The sequence below is a fragment of the Marmota monax genome, unplaced genomic scaffold, assembly GCF_021218885.2.
Source record: "Marmota monax isolate L192 unplaced genomic scaffold, Marmota_monax_Labrador192_F-V1.1 WCK01_AAM20220418_F8-fsc00196, whole genome shotgun sequence".
In the NCBI taxonomy this organism is placed as follows: Eukaryota; Metazoa; Chordata; class Mammalia; order Rodentia; family Sciuridae; genus Marmota; species Marmota monax.
Window position 1 is genome coordinate 1,792,388 of NW_026694390.1, and position 17,095 is coordinate 1,809,482.

Sequence of the window (17,095 nt, forward strand, 5' to 3'; positions counted from 1 at the left end):
CGGCCTCCTGGGCGTGACCCACGGTCCCCACCTCCGACTCCCCGACCGAGGGCTCGGCCCTAATTGACAATTAGACGTCCTACCCAGGTCTAGAAATTCGAACCTCGGAGCCCAACCCCGCCCTCAGACCAACCAGGAAGGGGTGACGCGATCAGTCCCGTTCCCCCCCCCCCCGCTCCTCTGAGCCAATCCCTGGCTCTGGAGGCGGTGACGAAGAAGAGGAGGGCTAATGGGAAGACGGCGCGGGGAGCATTCCCTCGGTTATTGGTCGAGTAAAGTAAACAGAGGGCGGGGTGGGGCGGGCCGGCGCCCGGGTGGCCCCCGGGAGGGGGCGGAGAGTGCGCGGCGGGCGGCGGCGGCTGCCGGGGAGGCCCGGGAGGCCGCGGCGCGGTCACTGCAAGCCGAGCCGAGCCGCGCCGCGCCGCGCCGCGCCGCGCCAATCGCACCCGGCCCCGGCTCTACAGAGCTACCCCGGCCGGCGGCGCGGCCCGGTGGGCCCGGCGGCGCTGCAGCCCATGGAGCTCGAGAACATCGTAGCGAACACGGTGCTACTCAAGGCCCGGGAAGGTGAGGCAGCCGGGCGGGCGGCAGGGCCCCGGGATCGTGTGCACACGGCCTCACAGCACAGGCTGGAGCCCCAGCCGCCGGATCTCCTAAGTCCTAAGGGCCGCGGGCCCCGCGCCCCGAACCCCAGGCTGGCACGAGCCCTTCCGGCCCCGTCGCCCTTCTCCTCCGCACCTGCCCCCGGGAGCTGGGGCCCAGGAAGGGGCTGGGGTCAGACCGCCGCCCTCGCAGCAATGGGGGAGGGAAGGGTTGTGAAGGGGTGATGGTAGGAGAGAGGAAGGAAGAGGGAAGGGTGAGACCTGAGCCCCAAGAGAGCCTCTCTCTCAGGCCTCTTCCAGGTGAAAGGCCAGAAGATGCCCCACGTGCCCTGGGCCCAGACCTCTGAACTGCACAAAATTGGCTTTCCTTAAAGGTCAGAGAATGAATGAACAGTTGCGTAGCACAACTCACCCGACTTGGGGAAACTCCTGGTCATATAAACTACCAACAGCACTGTCACTTGTTAGGAATCCCAGGACACTGAAAACCGGTGAATGGGTCATGGTTTTGCTCTCAGGAAGCCCATGACCTACTGGAACAAACGCAGATAGAAATAAGTAGGAGCCCATGCTGGGCTGGTTAGGCTGGGGAAGCCATTCTGGTGGACTTAGTGTGTGTGTATGTAGCTCCTCATGGCTCGCTCTTCAGATGTTATCAGGCACCTGCAATGTGAGGGTCCTGGGAGACACTGGACCAGACCTGACCCACACTGCCCTGTGGTCAGTCTGCCCCTCACCTGCCATAGTCCTCCCCAGTAACATAATCAACAGACACCAGTACTGTGCCCCATCCTGTCCAGGGTGCTGGACAAAAAACAGTGAACAAGTCCTTTCTTTTTAGAACTCTAGGGCCAGGAAATCCTGCGGTTTTTCCACTTTTTGCTGGGCTTCCAGGCTGAAAGAGTTGTCTGCCTTTCTGTCCCATTTTACAGCTGGGAAAAAAGGCTCAGACCAGAGACTAATCCCAGATCACAGCAGATTGTAATTGCCCAAGGCCTAGGACACAGAATGCCCAGGACTGTCCATAGGGAAGCTCAGAGGAGCTCCTATCTGGGTGTAGTACCTGGTGTCCTCTGCCTACCTACCCAGTGTGTGTCACCCCAGTGAGATGCTGCCTGGAAATAGGATCAAGCTAGTGCCTTGGGAGCTTGTCTTATCTCTTGTCCCTTACCGAGCCCAGGGGCTGGGCCTTCCTCTCAGCCTCTGGGGGCATCTGCCGATTCTGTTCTGCCTCGTCATCCAGCCAGCCAGGGAGGAGGGGTGGGGAGAGCCCTGCCAGGCGTCCCTTCCTAGGGCTATAGCCAGTTCAGGCCTCAAGCCTGCTGAGGGCATTGCCTTGCCTGGCTACACGGTGTGGGCATCTTTGTCAAGGTCTGTTGGACCCTAAGCAAGGTGCAGGATTGTATGGCCAGATGGGTCTGATGCCTACATTAGGGAATCCTTATCCTGGCTGGTTCTGCCCCTCCCATCTTCATGGCTCTAGGCAAGTCTCTTCTTCCTCAACTTCACTATCCTTTTTTGTGGAATGGTTGGGTGGGATTAGAAAGACTAAAGGATATCCTGTTTGGCACTGGGTTCTGAACCCAGACCCATGGAAGAGCTGTGCTAGCTGACAGCTTGGGTCTAGGATCCAGGACCTTTGACAGCTTCCCAAATGATCCGAGTGACCTAAGTCGTTTGGGAAACCCTTGTCATATGTATACAATTGGCACTTAATAAATGCCAGGCATATTTGAGGTGGAAAAGGAACTTGAGTTGTGGGAGCTGTATTCAAATCCTGCCACCATCACCTTCTGGCTCTGGGATCTTGGTCAAACTGTTTCTTTACTCAGAATGTATTTTCTCATGAAATTGGGCCCAATTTGGTAGGATTGCTGTGAGGGTGAAGTGGAACAACACTGGGGGTGTGAGCTTTCCCTTGTATTGCCTTCCTTTTCCAGGTGCCCATAAGCATTGGGAGAGTTCTAGGTAGGGTGGAGAGGAGCCCTGTGGAGTCCTCTGTCAGTTCCAGGACAGGATATTTGCATGTGACTCTTTTCTGCTGCCTTGATGTGGCTGGGAGGAGGGGGAGGAGGAAGTAACTAGTGGGGGAAGCAGGACATGGAGGGTTGGGTGAGGGACCCGTGGGGGTGGGGGAGGAGTTCCCCTTCTGGGGAGGCCTTGCCCTGGGTTAGGGGTGGAGGTTTATTGCTCACTCACAGTGAAGCAATGACTGTGGGGTACAAATGCAGGCTGCAGAAGGGCCACCATCAGGTTTCTCAAGGGGCCTCTGCAACACTTCCTCCTCCAGGCAGCTTCAGTCAGGGAACCCATTGAGGGACTCAGCCCTGCTCCGCCCCCCAAGGCAGCTCCTCCACCTATACCTACCTCCATCCAGGCTAGATGGAGATAGGGATGGGGAACCTGAAGGGAAACTGAGGTTAGAAAAGGCAAGTGGTTGCTAAGATTGCCACTAAGTTGTTGGACCTGGGCCCACTACTTGCTATAGCCTCCTGAGTGCTGGATACAGACTCCTGACCACTCTCATAATACCTCTGAAGGTAGCTTTGGACTTGAAAGACATAAAGAGAAATTGAGGGTCATCAAGTGCAAGTGATGGGCCAAGTGTGAATTGGAGATCCATTCCCAAGTCTGAGAGGCTAAGACTCAGGCCCCTCCCGCCATTCTCAATCTGATAGCCCACGGGCCACATCTGGCTGGCTCTCTGACATGTTTTATTTATTTGGCTGCAGCAGTTTTTTTGTTTTGTTTTGGGTACCAGGGATTGGACTCAGGGATGCTTAACCACTGAACCACATCCACAGGCCTATTTATTTTTTATTTTGAGACAGGGTCTTGCTAAGTTGCTTAGTGTTTTGCTAAGTTGCTGAGGCTGGCCTTGAATTTGTGATCCTACTGTGTCAGCCTCCCAAGTTGCTGGGATTATAGGCGTGTACCACCCCACCCGGCTTCCCCCCCCCTCAATTTTTAATCAATGGAACCAGCATTTCATGTGTTAGTCTAGATTTCTAGCTGCTTTAGAAAATTCAGAAGAACTGGCCAGGGTGGGCCAGCATTCTGTCTAGCAACAACCAATAAATCATCTGGAGTTGTGTTATAGCTGCCCATGGTGGAAGGGGCATTCCCTGGTGCCTCTTCCAATATGAGTAGCTACAACATCACACTCCCCACCACTCTCTATTGCCTCACATCTGGCCCACATTTTCCCTACCTTTTGGGTTCTGAAGGCATTTCAGCTGCTACTGGGATGTCAGCAGCTATAGACAGGAGATCAGCTAGGTAAAACGAGGCAAGCATCAGGACCGGGAAAGCCCCTGTGTGCAAGGCAGAAGAGGGGGAATCCTGAGTGCCAGCCCTCATGCTGCCACCTTGCTTATGGGCAGAGAGAAGCACAAAGGATAAAACTCTGATGCTCTCCTGATAAAGACCTGGGAGCTTCTCTGGTGACACAGGCTGCTGTCTGCCCCTGGAATCTCTCAAGCTTGTCCCACATGACCTGGAATTGTTCTCTTATGGGCTTTGGCTTCCCACCATTCTGACACCCTTCTCTACTTTCTTCACCTGGGAAACTCCTACAGACTGGCTGGGAAAAACTATTGAAGCTGAGCTCCTTGCTGGTGTGGTCTCGCTGCCCCTCTTGGCTCTCCCAGCCCCTAACTGGAGGGCCCAGGAGGACCATGTGTGTTTTGGAACATAGCAAGGGCATGCTAGAGTGTGGGGAGGAAGGTCTCCCAGGCAGCCTGTGCCCTGAAGGCCTTGGGACCACTCTGGTGATTGAGTGGAGGCGTGCTGGCAGCCTGACTCAAATGAGACCCAGCATCTGATTGCTTCTACAGGTGGTGGTGGAAATCGAAAAGGCAAGAGCAAGAAATGGCGGCAGATGCTTCAGTTCCCCCACATCAGCCAGTGTGAAGAGCTTCGGCTCAGCCTTGGTGAGGCCCGGGTGAACTGGGGGCTGATGGAATGGAGGGGACCAGTAATGCTAGGGGAGCCTCCTCTGAGACTTTGCCCTACAGCATAGCGGCAAAGTTAGAGGGTCCAGTGACCAGGAAGGTTGAGGCTGCACCACCCAGTCCAGTTTCAGTTCCTGGGCTTGAGATGGGTGAAGGGCAGAGGGAGAACAGGGACTGACTAGGGTTGGTTGAAGTGGGTGTGGAGAGGATGGCAAGGGCAGATTGGCTGCAATCTGAGAGAAACCAAGGAATTGCCAGTCCAGGGGAGCAGGGCCCACAAGTCCAGAGGGAATAGTTCCCAGGTTGACTGTGTTAGGAGCTCCAGGCCTGTGCTCATTAGCGCCACCTAGCCAGCCCTGGGGGATGCCCAGCAATGCCATGCAGTGTGACAGGGTTACTTCTGCAAGGGGACAGAAAGGCCTAGGACTCCAGTTCCTGCTTATCTTGCTGGAGGCCCCAGGTCTAAGCAGCACCTATGATTTGCCCAGCCCCTCTGATATCCTGCATGTGGGCTATGAGTGGGCCATGGTTGCTTCCACTGCCTGGGAAGGAGGCCCAGCTGAGTGTGCAGGAAGCCACAGCTTCCTCTCACACTTTCGCCAGGCAGGCAACAGGTGTGGGCTTGGCCCAGCTGGGGCCGGAACTTCACAGACCGCACCCAGCCCCAGCACTGTGACATATACAAGTTGTGTGAACCAGGAGACTACAGGGGGAAGGAGAGGAGGCCTGGACTCTGGAGCTCAGACTCCTGGCTGTGTGACATTGAGCTAATCAGTTAATTTCTCTGTGCCTCCCAGTCCCAAGTATGTTGAAATAGCAATAAGTGTCCACCTCAGGGTTGTGGTAAGGTTTCTAAAGGAGATAATGGCTGCCACGCTGGAGGGCTGGAAGCTGTTGTTGGGGCCCAGGGCCTGGCAGTATGGGCAGGAGCATCCTGCCAGTGAGCTCCAGGTCTGTGACCCCAGCAGCTCCCATCTCGGCCTGCAGAGCGTGACTACCACAGCCTGTGTGAGCGGCAGCCCATCGGGCGCCTGCTGTTCCGTGAGTTCTGCGCCACGAGGCCTGAGCTGACCCGCTGCACTGCCTTCCTGGACGGGGTGGTGAGTGCAGCCTGCCCTGGGGCCCAGCCCAACTCTGAGGGCAGATGGAGGTCCCAGCCACTGTCCTATTTCCCCACACCTATTGCTCCACTCAAACCCCAAGCTGCCCTACCTTCTACCCTGCAGGCTGAGTACGAAGTGACCCCTGACGAGAAGCGGAAGGCATGTGGGCGGAGGCTAATGCAGAATTTTCTGAGCCACACGGTGAGTGAACAGTGATGGAGAGATGACGGCGGCTGGCAGGGCTCAGTGACAACAGGGAGAGGAGTGACCACAGCCTGGGCAGTGAGTGCCTTGGAGCTGCTCCAGACAACACTGTGGGCATGGAGCCCAGGGGGTGGGCCAGGGCCAGACCCAGGCCAGGCGGGCTGCCAGCACTTCTCCCTCACCCAGCCTCAAGGGGAGTAGCCAGAAGAGATCCAGCAACCCGAGACCAGCTAGTGCACTACCCGACTGCTGCTATCCCTAGTGCTGGCAGAGATGCCTGGCTCTGCCCCGGGAATGAGCAGCCATCCAACAGAGCCCCCTGCACTGACCTGTCCTGGCCTGTCCCCAGGGTCCTGACCTCATTCCTGAGGTTCCCCGGCAGCTGGTTACTAACTGCGCCCAGCGGCTGGAGCAGGGGCCCTGCAAAGACCTCTTCCAGGAGCTGACCCGGTAAGCCATGCTGCCCTCAAGCTTGAAATTGTGCCCCAAAGAGGGGGCTTCTTTGTGCCCAGAGGACTGGCCTTGACCTTGGTAGTTTGTAGCATCCTTAGTTTCAGCACAGGATGAATATGTCTCTCCTCAGTGGGTTGGCAGGAGGGTTGGCCAAGGATAAGGCTTTGTGGGCTGAGCATGCACATCACAGGAGGCCTGGGCCATCAAGCTGAGAATCTGGGGTGTCAGGCTGACCTTTGGGTTGGTCCTTCCAACAGGCTGACCCACGAGTACCTGAGCATGGCCCCTTTTGCCGACTACCTCGACAGCATCTACTTCAACCGATTCCTGCAGTGGAAGTGGCTGGAAAGGTGAGTTCCTCCCGAGTTGGGCAAGGACAGGCCAGGTTGTGGAGATGCTTCATGGGCCTTTGCTCCCTTATCTGTTGCCCACAGGCAGCCAGTGACCAAAAACACCTTCAGGCAGTATCGAGTCCTGGGCAAAGGTGGCTTTGGGGAGGTGAGTGGCCAGGCCAGTGCCCTTGGCAGAGTACCCTAATTCAAGCCCTACACTACCAGCAAGAGCATGACTGGCCCTCATGTCCCGCTTCTACCTGGCCATAGGTGTGTGCTTGCCAGGTGCGCGCAACAGGCAAGATGTATGCCTGCAAGAAGCTGGAGAAAAAGCGGATCAAGAAGCGGAAAGGGGAGGCCATGGCACTAAATGAGAAGCAGATCCTGGAGAAAGTGAACAGTAGGTTTGTAGTAAGTACAGAAAGGAGACCTCTCCCTTCCATTCGCCATGCTGGCTCATCCTGCCCTCAACAGGCTTAAAGTTCCTTGCCTCTAACAAAGGGACTACCCTCTCCCTGCCCTGCCCCCTCTGATAACACCTCCTCGCTCTGGGTGATGCCAAAAGAGTATTGACAGGCCAGAGTATCCTAAGGAGTGACACTCAGAAGGATATTTTGGGCAACTGGCATTAGCCTGGCCCTTGGGTGCCCCACAGCTCCTACCTGAGGTTTCGGGTCCCCTGGCCACAGGTGAGCTTAGCCTATGCTTATGAGACCAAGGACGCACTGTGCCTCGTGCTGACACTGATGAATGGAGGCGACCTCAAGTTCCACATCTACCACATGGGCCAGGCTGGCTTTCCTGAAGCACGAGCTGTCTTCTACGCTGCTGAGATCTGCTGTGGCCTAGAGGACCTGCACCGGGAGCGGATTGTGTACAGGTGGGGAGGAGCTGCCTCAGGCAGTGGTGCCGGGGCTTGGCCCTTCCCAGCAAGGGGCTGCAGCTGGGTACAGTTGAAGGTAGGGGCGCTGAGGCTGCGGATTGGGCCAGGTAGTGGAAGGATGTTGGTGTGCTAGGGCTGTGACCACACACAACCTGGGCCAGCTCTGGGCCCAGCACTCTCCTTACACTGAATGGACTTGAGTGGCTCAGACTTAGGTTTTGGGGGGCTGGCTGACTCGATTGCGAATCTTGATTTTGACAGACTTCTTTGTGTGGCCTTGAGTCAGTGAGCTCTTTGCTCCCTACACTATTTCCTTTGGAAATGGCAGACTGCCGTTCCTAACTCACAGGCTGACCCAGTGGTAGAGAGCTCTGTTATTATAGTTGTTGCTGATGAGTTCATTTGAGCCTCCTAACGTCCCATGAGGGGATGGATAGGTAGCCCCATCTGAAGAGGAAAGGTAGAGTCAGCCACAAACAGGAGGGAGTTCCTTGACACCAGCTATGAACGAGACTGCTGGTGGTGTCTGTGGAGTCCCCCACTCGGGCTGCCTTTTACTTGCCTACAAAGTTTCTTGGAGTCCTAGTTTGGTAGAGCCTTCATCTGTTCTCCTGAGTCAGGGCTACTACAGGAGGTCAGGGGCAGGGCTCCCTCTTACCCTGATACCAAATAGGTCCTAAACATTGCTCCACATCTAATCCCAGGGGCCAAGTGAGCTAGAAGGGACTGGCCCTGTGTGGCTTTCTAACAACCTAAGTAGCACCTGACCCTGCTCTTCTCTTCCCACAGGGACCTGAAGCCAGAGAACATCCTACTGGATGACCACGGTGGGTGGGGCAGCACAGAGGTCGGGTGGGGTGGGAAGGCCTGGCCTATTAACAGGCCTACCTACTTCTCCCCACCCCCATTCAGGCCACATCCGCATCTCTGACCTGGGACTGGCTGTGCATGTACCAGAAGGCCAGACCATCAAAGGCCGGGTGGGCACCGTGGGCTACATGGGTGAGTCTCCCTGTGCCCTAGCCCACCCACTTCTGTATGGAGGTCTCTTGTGCCTTAGGGAGTAGAGAGCCCACATTGGTGTTCCTCTTTTGTAGATGAGGAGACCAAGACTCAGCCAGAGTCTCACATTGTGAATCAATATCATTCATTCCCTAAATACTTATGAAGCACTATTCTTGGCTGGATCTGCAGGTGGCTACCAGGGAAGGGGCGAAGGGAATCAATCTGTTGCCCTCCCTTGAGTTGCCCATGCTTGGAGTAGGCATCCCTATCTGTGGTACAGACCAGTGTAGGGCCCAAAATGTGACCCCACAGTGGGCATAGTCCTGGCTCTACAGGCTCCACCCCTTGCCTGTCCTGTGACCTTGGGCTAGGCGCTCCACTTCTCCTGCCTCTCTTCTACTGCAAAAGGATTATCTGTATTGCCTCCCGGTAGCCTTGAGATGAAAAGAGATAGTGAGTGGAGGGGAACTCCCAGGTGCCTGCCCAGGCTGTTTGAAGGGATCAGCAAGTAGGAGTTTCTACCCTCTCTCTTTTCTCCCTTAGGAAATCCAGAAGCTGCAAGCCAGTAGCTACATGGGCCCCATTTGTCATATTTGTGTTGAAGTCAAATTGTTTTTAAAACAATTCTGATTGGTTGCCAACATTTCATAAGCCAGACAGTTTCATATAAAAATGATTTCTGGGCTGGGGTTGTAGCTCAGTGGTAGAATACTTGCTGAGCATATGGAAGACCCTGGGTTTGATTCCTAGCACCACAAAGAAAAAAACAAAACAAGACCTTGGGATCCTGGGTGCCTCTGCAGGGCCACATCAACTCCCTTTGATGGGGTGTGTGTTCTATACTCGCCAAGGTCGCTATCAAGTTGATGTTGCCTGCTTGGCCAGTGGGTATTTGAGTTGATCCTCCAATTTCATGGGCATTCCTGGGGCCTGAAGGGTCTGTTCCCTGCCACCTACCCAGCCCTGGCTCCTGTGCCCCTTGCCCAGCTCCAGAGGTGGTAAAGAATGAGCGGTACACATTCAGCCCTGACTGGTGGGCATTAGGCTGCCTCCTGTATGAGATGATCGCAGGCCAGTCGCCCTTCCAGCAAAGGAAAAAGAAGATCAAGCGGGAGGAGGTGGAGCGGCTGGTGAAGGAAGTGCCTGAGGAGTATTCTGAGCGCTTTTCCCCGCAGGCCCGCTCACTCTGCTCCCAGGTACTGCAGCAAGGGGGAGGCCTGACTGACCAGGGCTGGAGTTGGGGCACCTCACCAACCTGCCCACCCAAGGGCACCCTGACCATCCCTGCCCTGCCATAGCTTCTCTGCAAAGACCCTGCGGAGCGCCTAGGGTGTCGTGGGGGTGGCGCTCGAGAGGTGAAGGAGCACCCCCTTTTCAAGAAACTGAACTTCAAGCGGCTGGGAGCTGGCATGCTGGAACCGCCCTTTAAGCCTGATGTGAGTGCCTCCCACTCCTGCTGAGGGCAGGGCCAAGTAGGGCTGGGGCTGGGGTCCCGTGGAGTAGTGGTCAAAACATCTGCAGTGCAGATGTTGGAAAATCCAATCTTATGACTTAGCTAAGTATACATACACACATACACTTCACTCGATTCATAAGAATGGAAAAACCTCAGGATAGGTTTGGCTTTTGGTATATCTGGATGGAGGGATGAAGGTGGGGTGACTCCAGTAGTACTGAAGGAATTCATTTTTCTCCCTCCACAATGTACTGTTGATTATGTAGTCTTCACTGTCAGGTGGCTCTTCCCAGGGCGTGGCAAGAGTGACCTCCAGCAGTTCAGGCCCACATCCTTCCAGTTCAGTCTTCCCCATAGATAGAATTTCTTGCCTAGAGATTTCAAAAGAAATACCAAAGGGGAAAAATCCTCAGGCTGGTGTTCATTGCCTCTGATGGCTCAGAGAACCCTCACTGATCATCCCTGGATCACATACCCAGTTGGACCACTGAGTGGGAGTGATCCATCTCCCAAAGAAAAACCCAGATGGAGATGCCAGTGGGGGGATTTATTAAGTATCTCGTGAGTCAAGCACCCTGCAAGCAAAAATATCTTCTAGTCATCAGATTCCAAGTGGCAGAAGCCCAATTCAAACTTATTTAAGTCTAATAAGGAGTTTATTGGTTCCTTTGGCAAGAAAGTTCCTGAGTAGGGTCAACATCAGGGTTTCATGCTGTGTTGCCAACTCTCCATCCCTTGGCTCTACTTCAACCTGTTGACTGTATCCCTCTCTCTGAATTCAGGCTACTTTGTGTGTAATATTATAGGAAAGGTTCTGATTGGCCAGGATTAGGACATGTGTTTGCTCTATAAAGATTGGGTCCCGTGGGGCTGGGGTTTTAACTCAGTGGTAGAGCGTTTGCCTGGCATGTGTGAGACCCTGGGTTCAATCCTCAGCATCACATAAAAATAAATAAATAAACAAAATAAAAATATTGTGCCCGTGTATAACTAAAAAAATTTTTTTTATTTTTTTTAAATTGGGTCCTGTGATTGACAGTTCATCAGGAGCACTGGGGAGACTAGAAGGTGATAGTCAGGCTGGATTGATTGCTGCCAGCCACATTTAATTTTACAAATACATGAGTGCTCAGACCTTGAAAATAATAAGGTCCATAGGACCCAAATCTGTCTTTATGTTCAATCGAGAAGGCACACCAAAATAACCAATAAATTAGAAAGAATTTCAGGTACCGCTACGTGCAACAACAACAACAAAAAAAACAGGCTAAGAAGGCAGAGAGTGATGGGGTGGGGGCATCATAGTTTTAGACAGGGGGATCTTTGATGGTTAAGCAGAAACTGGAAATGTGTGAGGGAGAGAGCCAGGCCAAGATATAAGCATTACCGGCATTATAGGCAGAAAGAGCAGCTAGGTATTGAGGTCCTGTAGAAGAGAACAGTCTAGTGTGATGAAACACAGCGAGGAGACCAGTGTGCCTGGAGCAAATATATGCAGGGAAAGAGGAACATGAGCTCCAAATGACGGAGCTTTGGAAGTTTGAGCAGGAATGTAAAGTGTAGGGAGTGGGTCCATGGAGGGTGTGGGTATAAGTGGGGAGGCCAGCTAGGGAGCTGCTGCCTCTGTATCTTGTGTAGTAGGTCTCCAAGGAATGCTGAAGTATGGGTGTTGTCCTGGGCTAGCACTTGAACCAAGTGGGCCTGACTTCCATCAGCCTGCCTCTGAGACTGCTTCCTATGCACATCATCTTAAGTAACCTTGAAATAATCTCTCTGTTTGTGGTCTTTAGTTCAAAGTTAGAGATAAAATCAGTGCCTTGGAGCTTAATGTTTTAGAAGCAATAGATGAAAAGCAAGCTTAATGATGATGTATTTTTTTAAGAGCTTTATTGAGGATTAATTCACATACCATACAATTCACACATATAAAGGATGCAGTTCAGTAGCTTTTATTAGAGTTATACAGACATCACCACAATAAATTTTAGAATATTTTCATTACCCAGCCAAAACAAAAAACCCTATACCCACTAGCAGTCATTCTCCATTCTTCTCTCCCCCAGTCCTTGTTAATCACTAATCTACTTTCTGTCTGTATATATTTGCCTATTCTGGATGTTTCATATATGTGGGTGGAATCATAAAAGATATGGTCTTCTGTGACTGGCTTCTATTACTTAGCATGTTTTTAAGGTTCATCCATGTTAGCGTATAGCAATATTGATAATATTCCATTGTTTGGATAATACCTCATTTATTTATTTTTCTCAATTAATTTATTTTTTGGTACTGGGGATTGAACTCGGGGGCACTTGACCACTGAGCCACACCCCCAGCCCTATTTTGTATTTTGAGACAGGGTCTCACTGAGTTGCTTAGCGCCTCACTTTTTGCTGAGGCTGCCTTTGAACTTGTGATCCTCCTGCCTCAGCCTCCCAAGTCACTGGGATTATAGGTGTGCACCACCGTGCCCAGCCTTATTTATTTATTTTAATGTGGTGCTGGGGATTGAACCAAGGGCCTCATGCATGCTAGGCAAGTGCTTTACCACTGAGCTATCTCCCCGGGCCTAACTCATTTGTTTATTCATATCAGTTGGTAGACATTAGAGCCATTTCCACTTTTTTGGTTATTATGAACAATGATATTCTTTTTTTCTGAGATGGGTTCTCACTGTATTGTCCAGGGTAGTCTTGAACTTGTGAACTCAAGGGATTCTCCTGCCTCAGCCTTCTGAGTAGCTAGGTCTGCAGGTGCTCACGACTGTGCCTGGCTGCTATGAACATTCCTGTACAAGTTTTTGTGTGGACAGATGTTGATATTTCCTCTTGGTATATACCTAGGTATAGAATTACTAGGTCATATGTTAACATGATTTACCTTTTAAAGGATACTGTCAGATTTTTCCAAAAAGTGGATGCACCATTTTTAAAATATATATATATATTTTTAGTTGTAGATGGGTGCAATTTTATTTTACTTATTTATTGATTTTTGTGTGATGCTGAGGATCAAACCCAGTGCCTCACATGTGCTAGGCAAGTGCTCTACCACTGAGCCACAACCCCAGCCCTATGGATGCACCATTTTACATGATGATGAGGAGATGTGTGCAAATGACCTGAGGATTAAATCCACAGGGCCTTGTGTTTATTAAGCACAGCCCTACCACTGAGCTATACCCCCACTCTCATGATTATTATTATTATTATTTTTGGTGCTATGTATAGAACCACTGAGCCACATTTCTAGCCCTTTTTATTTTTTATTTTGAGACGGGGTTTCATTATGTTGCTTAGGGCTTCACTGAGTTGCTGAAACTGGCTTTAAAATTGCAATCCTCTTGCCTCAGCCTCCCCAGCCACTGGGATAACAGGCATGGGCCACCATGTCTGGCTCATAATATTTTAATTGACATCCTTAATGGTGGGATTTGAAAGACAGCATAAAGATGGAAAAGAAAGTGGCTTTCTGATGCTAAGTTGCAGGGGCCTGGGGAGATTGTTGGAGACTCATTCCGGCCCTCTGATTGGCTATGAGTGGGGATGGAGCAAGCCTCTGGACATCTCAGGGTGGGAACCCATCCATTTCAGGCCCAGCATAAGGAAGCCAACTGAGATTCAGGTGTAATTCTCCCTAGCCTGCACTCCTCACCCCCAGGCTGGTGAGGGAGTGGCCCAGCATCAGGTCTATACACAGCCACATTCAGTCATTGATCAGTGAGGGATAATGAAGCCAGTTTACAGATAAAAAGGACTGCTGTGCTTAGCAAGTGTATGGGGTACCTGGTTGCTTACTCTAGACCCCAGATTCTGCTGGTATTGGAGCAGAACCAGATCAAGGGCCAGAGGGAGAATCAAGGCTGAGCTGCCTTCCTTGTGTGTGTATGTTTCCTATCTGACTACTTCCTTTGTGCCCCCAGCCCCAGGCTATTTATTGCAAGGATGTTCTGGATATTGAACAATTCTCCACAGTTAAAGGTGTGGAGCTGGAGCCCACCGACCAGGATTTCTACCAGAAGTTTGCCACTGGCAGTGTGCCCATCCCTTGGCAGAACGAGGTGGGGGTCTGCCCTGCTGGGATGGGGTGGGTTCTAGGGGTCTGGCCCTGGGGGCAACTCTCTCAGTTGCCTGTTTCTCAGTAGATGGTGGAGACTGAGTGCTTCCAGGAGCTGAATGTTTTTGGGCTGGATGGCTCAGTTCCTCCAGACCTGGACTGGAAAGGCCAGCCGCCTGCACCCCCCAAGAAAGGACTGCTGCAGAGACTCTTTAGTCGCCAGGTAAGCCCTGACAGTGTACTAACTGGGCCCCCAGCCTGGCTCTAGGGGACACTGGTGGGAGGCAGAGCTGGTGCCCGCTTACACTGGATGTGGGCATCCTCCAGCCCTGCCAGCGGTGCCCAGGGTCTCTGGCCTCATTCCCACCTGTCCCCTACCCTTGGCTGGGCTCATGGCCTCTTTTCTCTTTCCAGAGGTGAGCAGTGTGGGCTCCCCGTGGGTTGGCCTTCCTGCCCGGCCTTGGGGAGCCCCAGGCAGCCCTTCCATGGCAGAGGAGAGATGTGGGAGAAAGAAGTCTGGTGCCCGCTCCTCTATCCCCTTCCCCGCTGCTGCAGTTCCCTGCACCGTGTCCCCTTCAAGCTGCTAGCCTTGCTTAGCTGCCTGTCTCCCCATGCCATGCCTTTGGACAATGGCCTTGCCCTGGCAGGTCCTGGGGTCTCTCTAGTCCACCTTATTTTATTATTTTGCCGGAAGCCTATGCCCTGACACCTACCCATGTGTGGCCTGATCTGCTGCTCCAGGCCCCTCATGGGATCCTCTTCTCCAGAACATGACCCCAGGCAGCTCCCAGCCTGCTCAGGCAGAGCTGGCCCCTTGCGACATCATAGGTGGTTAATGGCGCCCACTCTGCCTCTCTCCCTCCGTGTCTTCCCTGTCCCTCCAGGATTGCTGTGGGAACTGCAGCGACAGTGAGGAAGAACTCCCCACCCGCCTCTAGTCCCCAGCCTGAGGCCCCCACCGGCGATTGGCGGTAGCAGCTACTCTGAACGCTGTTTACAGTTTTGCACAGTGGTCTTCCCCATTGTCCACTCAAGTCGTGGCCTGGGGAACACAGCCGGAGCTGTCCCCAGTGTCCTCTGCCCCTCAGCCCCTGGCCTGGCTGAGTTTGGCAAGGACTGGGCCGTCCCTGGGACAAAGGTGCGTCCCTTCAGCTCTTCTCCGGAGCTCGGGGCTTTCTGTATTTATGTATTTGTACGAGTGTCTATCGCAACCAGAGCGCTCTTAATTCCCACCCCAGACCGGCGCCCTGGCTTCCACTCCTCTGTGCAGCCAGCCATGGTCAGGAGAGCTGGGAGCTGGCAGAGGAGTTACTGCCAAACGAGGCTTCTCAGGCCCAGCTCAGATCGCCTGAGGCTGGGCCAGGCCACACCCTTGAGTCCCCAGCACTGCACTGGCCACCACCAACCTCCAAATGACAGTTGTGCCTGCCCCCACTGTCCTGGGCTCAGGCCACCACCATTTCAGACCCAATACTGTCCCTTCAAGCACTTGTTAGAGCTGGATCTGGGGCTTCAGTGTCCCCTAGGCCTGTGCCAAAGTGTGACCAGAGATTGGGCTGACCATGAGACCCATCAGTCCACTGCCCAGGTTGTCCCAGATGGGTCTTTCTCTGCCTTCCAGCTCCCAGGGCACTTTGTCTCTTATGCTGGGCCCTGTCTTGAAGACACCTCTTCAGAAATGCTCCAGCTCAGACCATAGGAGGGTGTGGGGTATCCCTGGCCAAACCTCCATCATTCCAGAATCTCTTCATAACAACAGACACACGTCCCCAGCAATAATCCGCCCTCCCTGTGTGTGCCCATGGGGAGCGTGTGTGTGTGTGTGTGTGTGTGTGTAACTGTGTGTGAAGGGGGCAAGGTAAGGCTGTGCCTGTGCCCCAGGTCCCAGCCCTGGTCCTTCCCAGACTGTGATGACCATCCTGGTCCCAGTGTTAGGGTAACATGGGATTATAGGGCCCTAGATTTTCCATATTTAAAGCCAATTTTTATTACTCATTTTGTCCAATGTAAGCTGCCACGTGTCTCTGTGAATACAGTCTGAGCACAAACCTAGCCAGCTGCCCCTGCCTGCCTCTTTCTTGCTTCTGGTGTTCGAGGGGGTCTTCCTGCTTCTCTGGTCCAGAGAAGTAAGAAAGGATTGGAGGTGGACCTGGTAGGGCTATGAGGGGCTGCCCTTCCAAGTCCCTAGGACAAATCTTAGGGTAGACTTCGCAGGTAGCCTTGGTGTGGCCTTTGGGCTCATCCATTGGTGTTTCTCAGCTTCCTAAATGGGATGGGGCCTGAGGAAGGAAGCCTCCGTTCCCCCTGGGGTGTGGATTTGGCTGGTCTGCTTTTGAGCTTTTCAAAGCCAAGGTGACCTGCCTTAATGTGAACTTGCAACAGCTTAGGGAGCCAGGTGAGAGCTGCTATTAGGAACACTTGTCTCTGGTCTCCTAACTTGGCCCCCTGTTATGTACCTGGCCCTGGGTTGGTGCATGAGACCCATCTCAGTTTTGCCCTTGAAACATTAAATGTGGGTGATGATACTGGAAAGAAGGCCTTCAGGGTTTCTGTAGGTAATGGTTAGCCAGGCTTGAAAGAGAGACACATGGAGAACAAAAGGGATTGGGGAGAACATTACAGTGGACCACCTGTGTAAATACTTAGGGGCGAGAGCTGTTTGATTACAAGTTTGCCCCAGACTGCAAACCCCATCATTGCTTGGTAGCTTTCCAGTGTCCCCAGCCACCAAGAATGCCCTGTAAGATTTGCTTCTTACCTCTGGCCTAAGTACCTAGGGCTGCAGAAGCCACTTGAGCTTTGCAGTTGACAGTTGTGGGTTCAAGTTACAGCCTTGGCAACTTTTCAAGCTGGCTTTGCACAGGCCCTTCCCTTAACTAGGAAGATAGTTGTGATGGCTATCACCCTGCAGGTCCGCTGGGGCTGTAGCTCAGTGGTAGAGCACTTGCCTAGCGTGCTTGAGATCCTGAGGCCTTCGGTTCAATCCTGAGTCCTGAAGGAAGAGACCAGCAGCTAGTGATCACTTGATCACTGTCAGGACTTCAGCTA

The 17,095-nt window shown here is 53.0% G+C and overlaps 1 protein-coding gene across 4 annotated transcripts; it reads left to right on the forward strand.

The window, feature by feature from the left end:
- The first annotated feature begins 402 nt into the window (after positions 1-402).
- Positions 403-16,099, forward strand: Grk6 (G protein-coupled receptor kinase 6). Of its 4 annotated transcripts, none has more exons than XM_046467999.2 (16): positions 403-567; positions 4,439-4,534; positions 5,543-5,655; positions 5,782-5,859; positions 6,212-6,312; positions 6,573-6,665; positions 6,750-6,813; positions 6,918-7,058; positions 7,337-7,527; positions 8,320-8,357; positions 8,443-8,532; positions 9,523-9,731; positions 9,834-9,971; positions 13,914-14,051; positions 14,136-14,270; positions 14,932-16,099. In XM_046467999.2, the coding sequence occupies exons 1-16, from the start codon at positions 516-518 to the stop codon at positions 14,983-14,985; spliced, it is 1,731 nt and encodes a 576-aa protein (XP_046323955.1). In that variant the 5' UTR covers positions 403-515; the 3' UTR covers positions 14,986-16,099. The 4 variants fall into 4 exon arrangements, with proteins under 4 accessions (XP_046323955.1, XP_046323956.1, XP_046323957.1 ...); XM_046468000.2 differs by lacking the exon at positions 14,932-16,099 and adding an exon at positions 14,462-14,923; XM_046468001.1 differs by lacking the exon at positions 403-567 and adding an exon at positions 955-976 and having other exon boundaries at positions 14,930-16,099.
- Positions 16,100-17,095: the final 996 nt, after the last annotated feature.

Excerpts from the sequence above, each read along its gene's own strand:
- Grk6 (XM_046467999.2), top strand. The coding sequence starts at position 516 with ATGGAGCTCGAGAACATCGTAGCGAACACGGTGCTACTCAAGGCCCGG. Across the intron at positions 7,059-7,336 it reads AAGTGAACAGTAGGTTTGTA|GTGAGCTTAGCCTATGCTTA; the intron begins GTAAGTACAGAA and ends CCCTGGCCACAG. Across the intron at positions 9,732-9,833 it reads CCCGCTCACTCTGCTCCCAG|CTTCTCTGCAAAGACCCTGC; the intron begins GTACTGCAGCAA and ends GCCCTGCCATAG.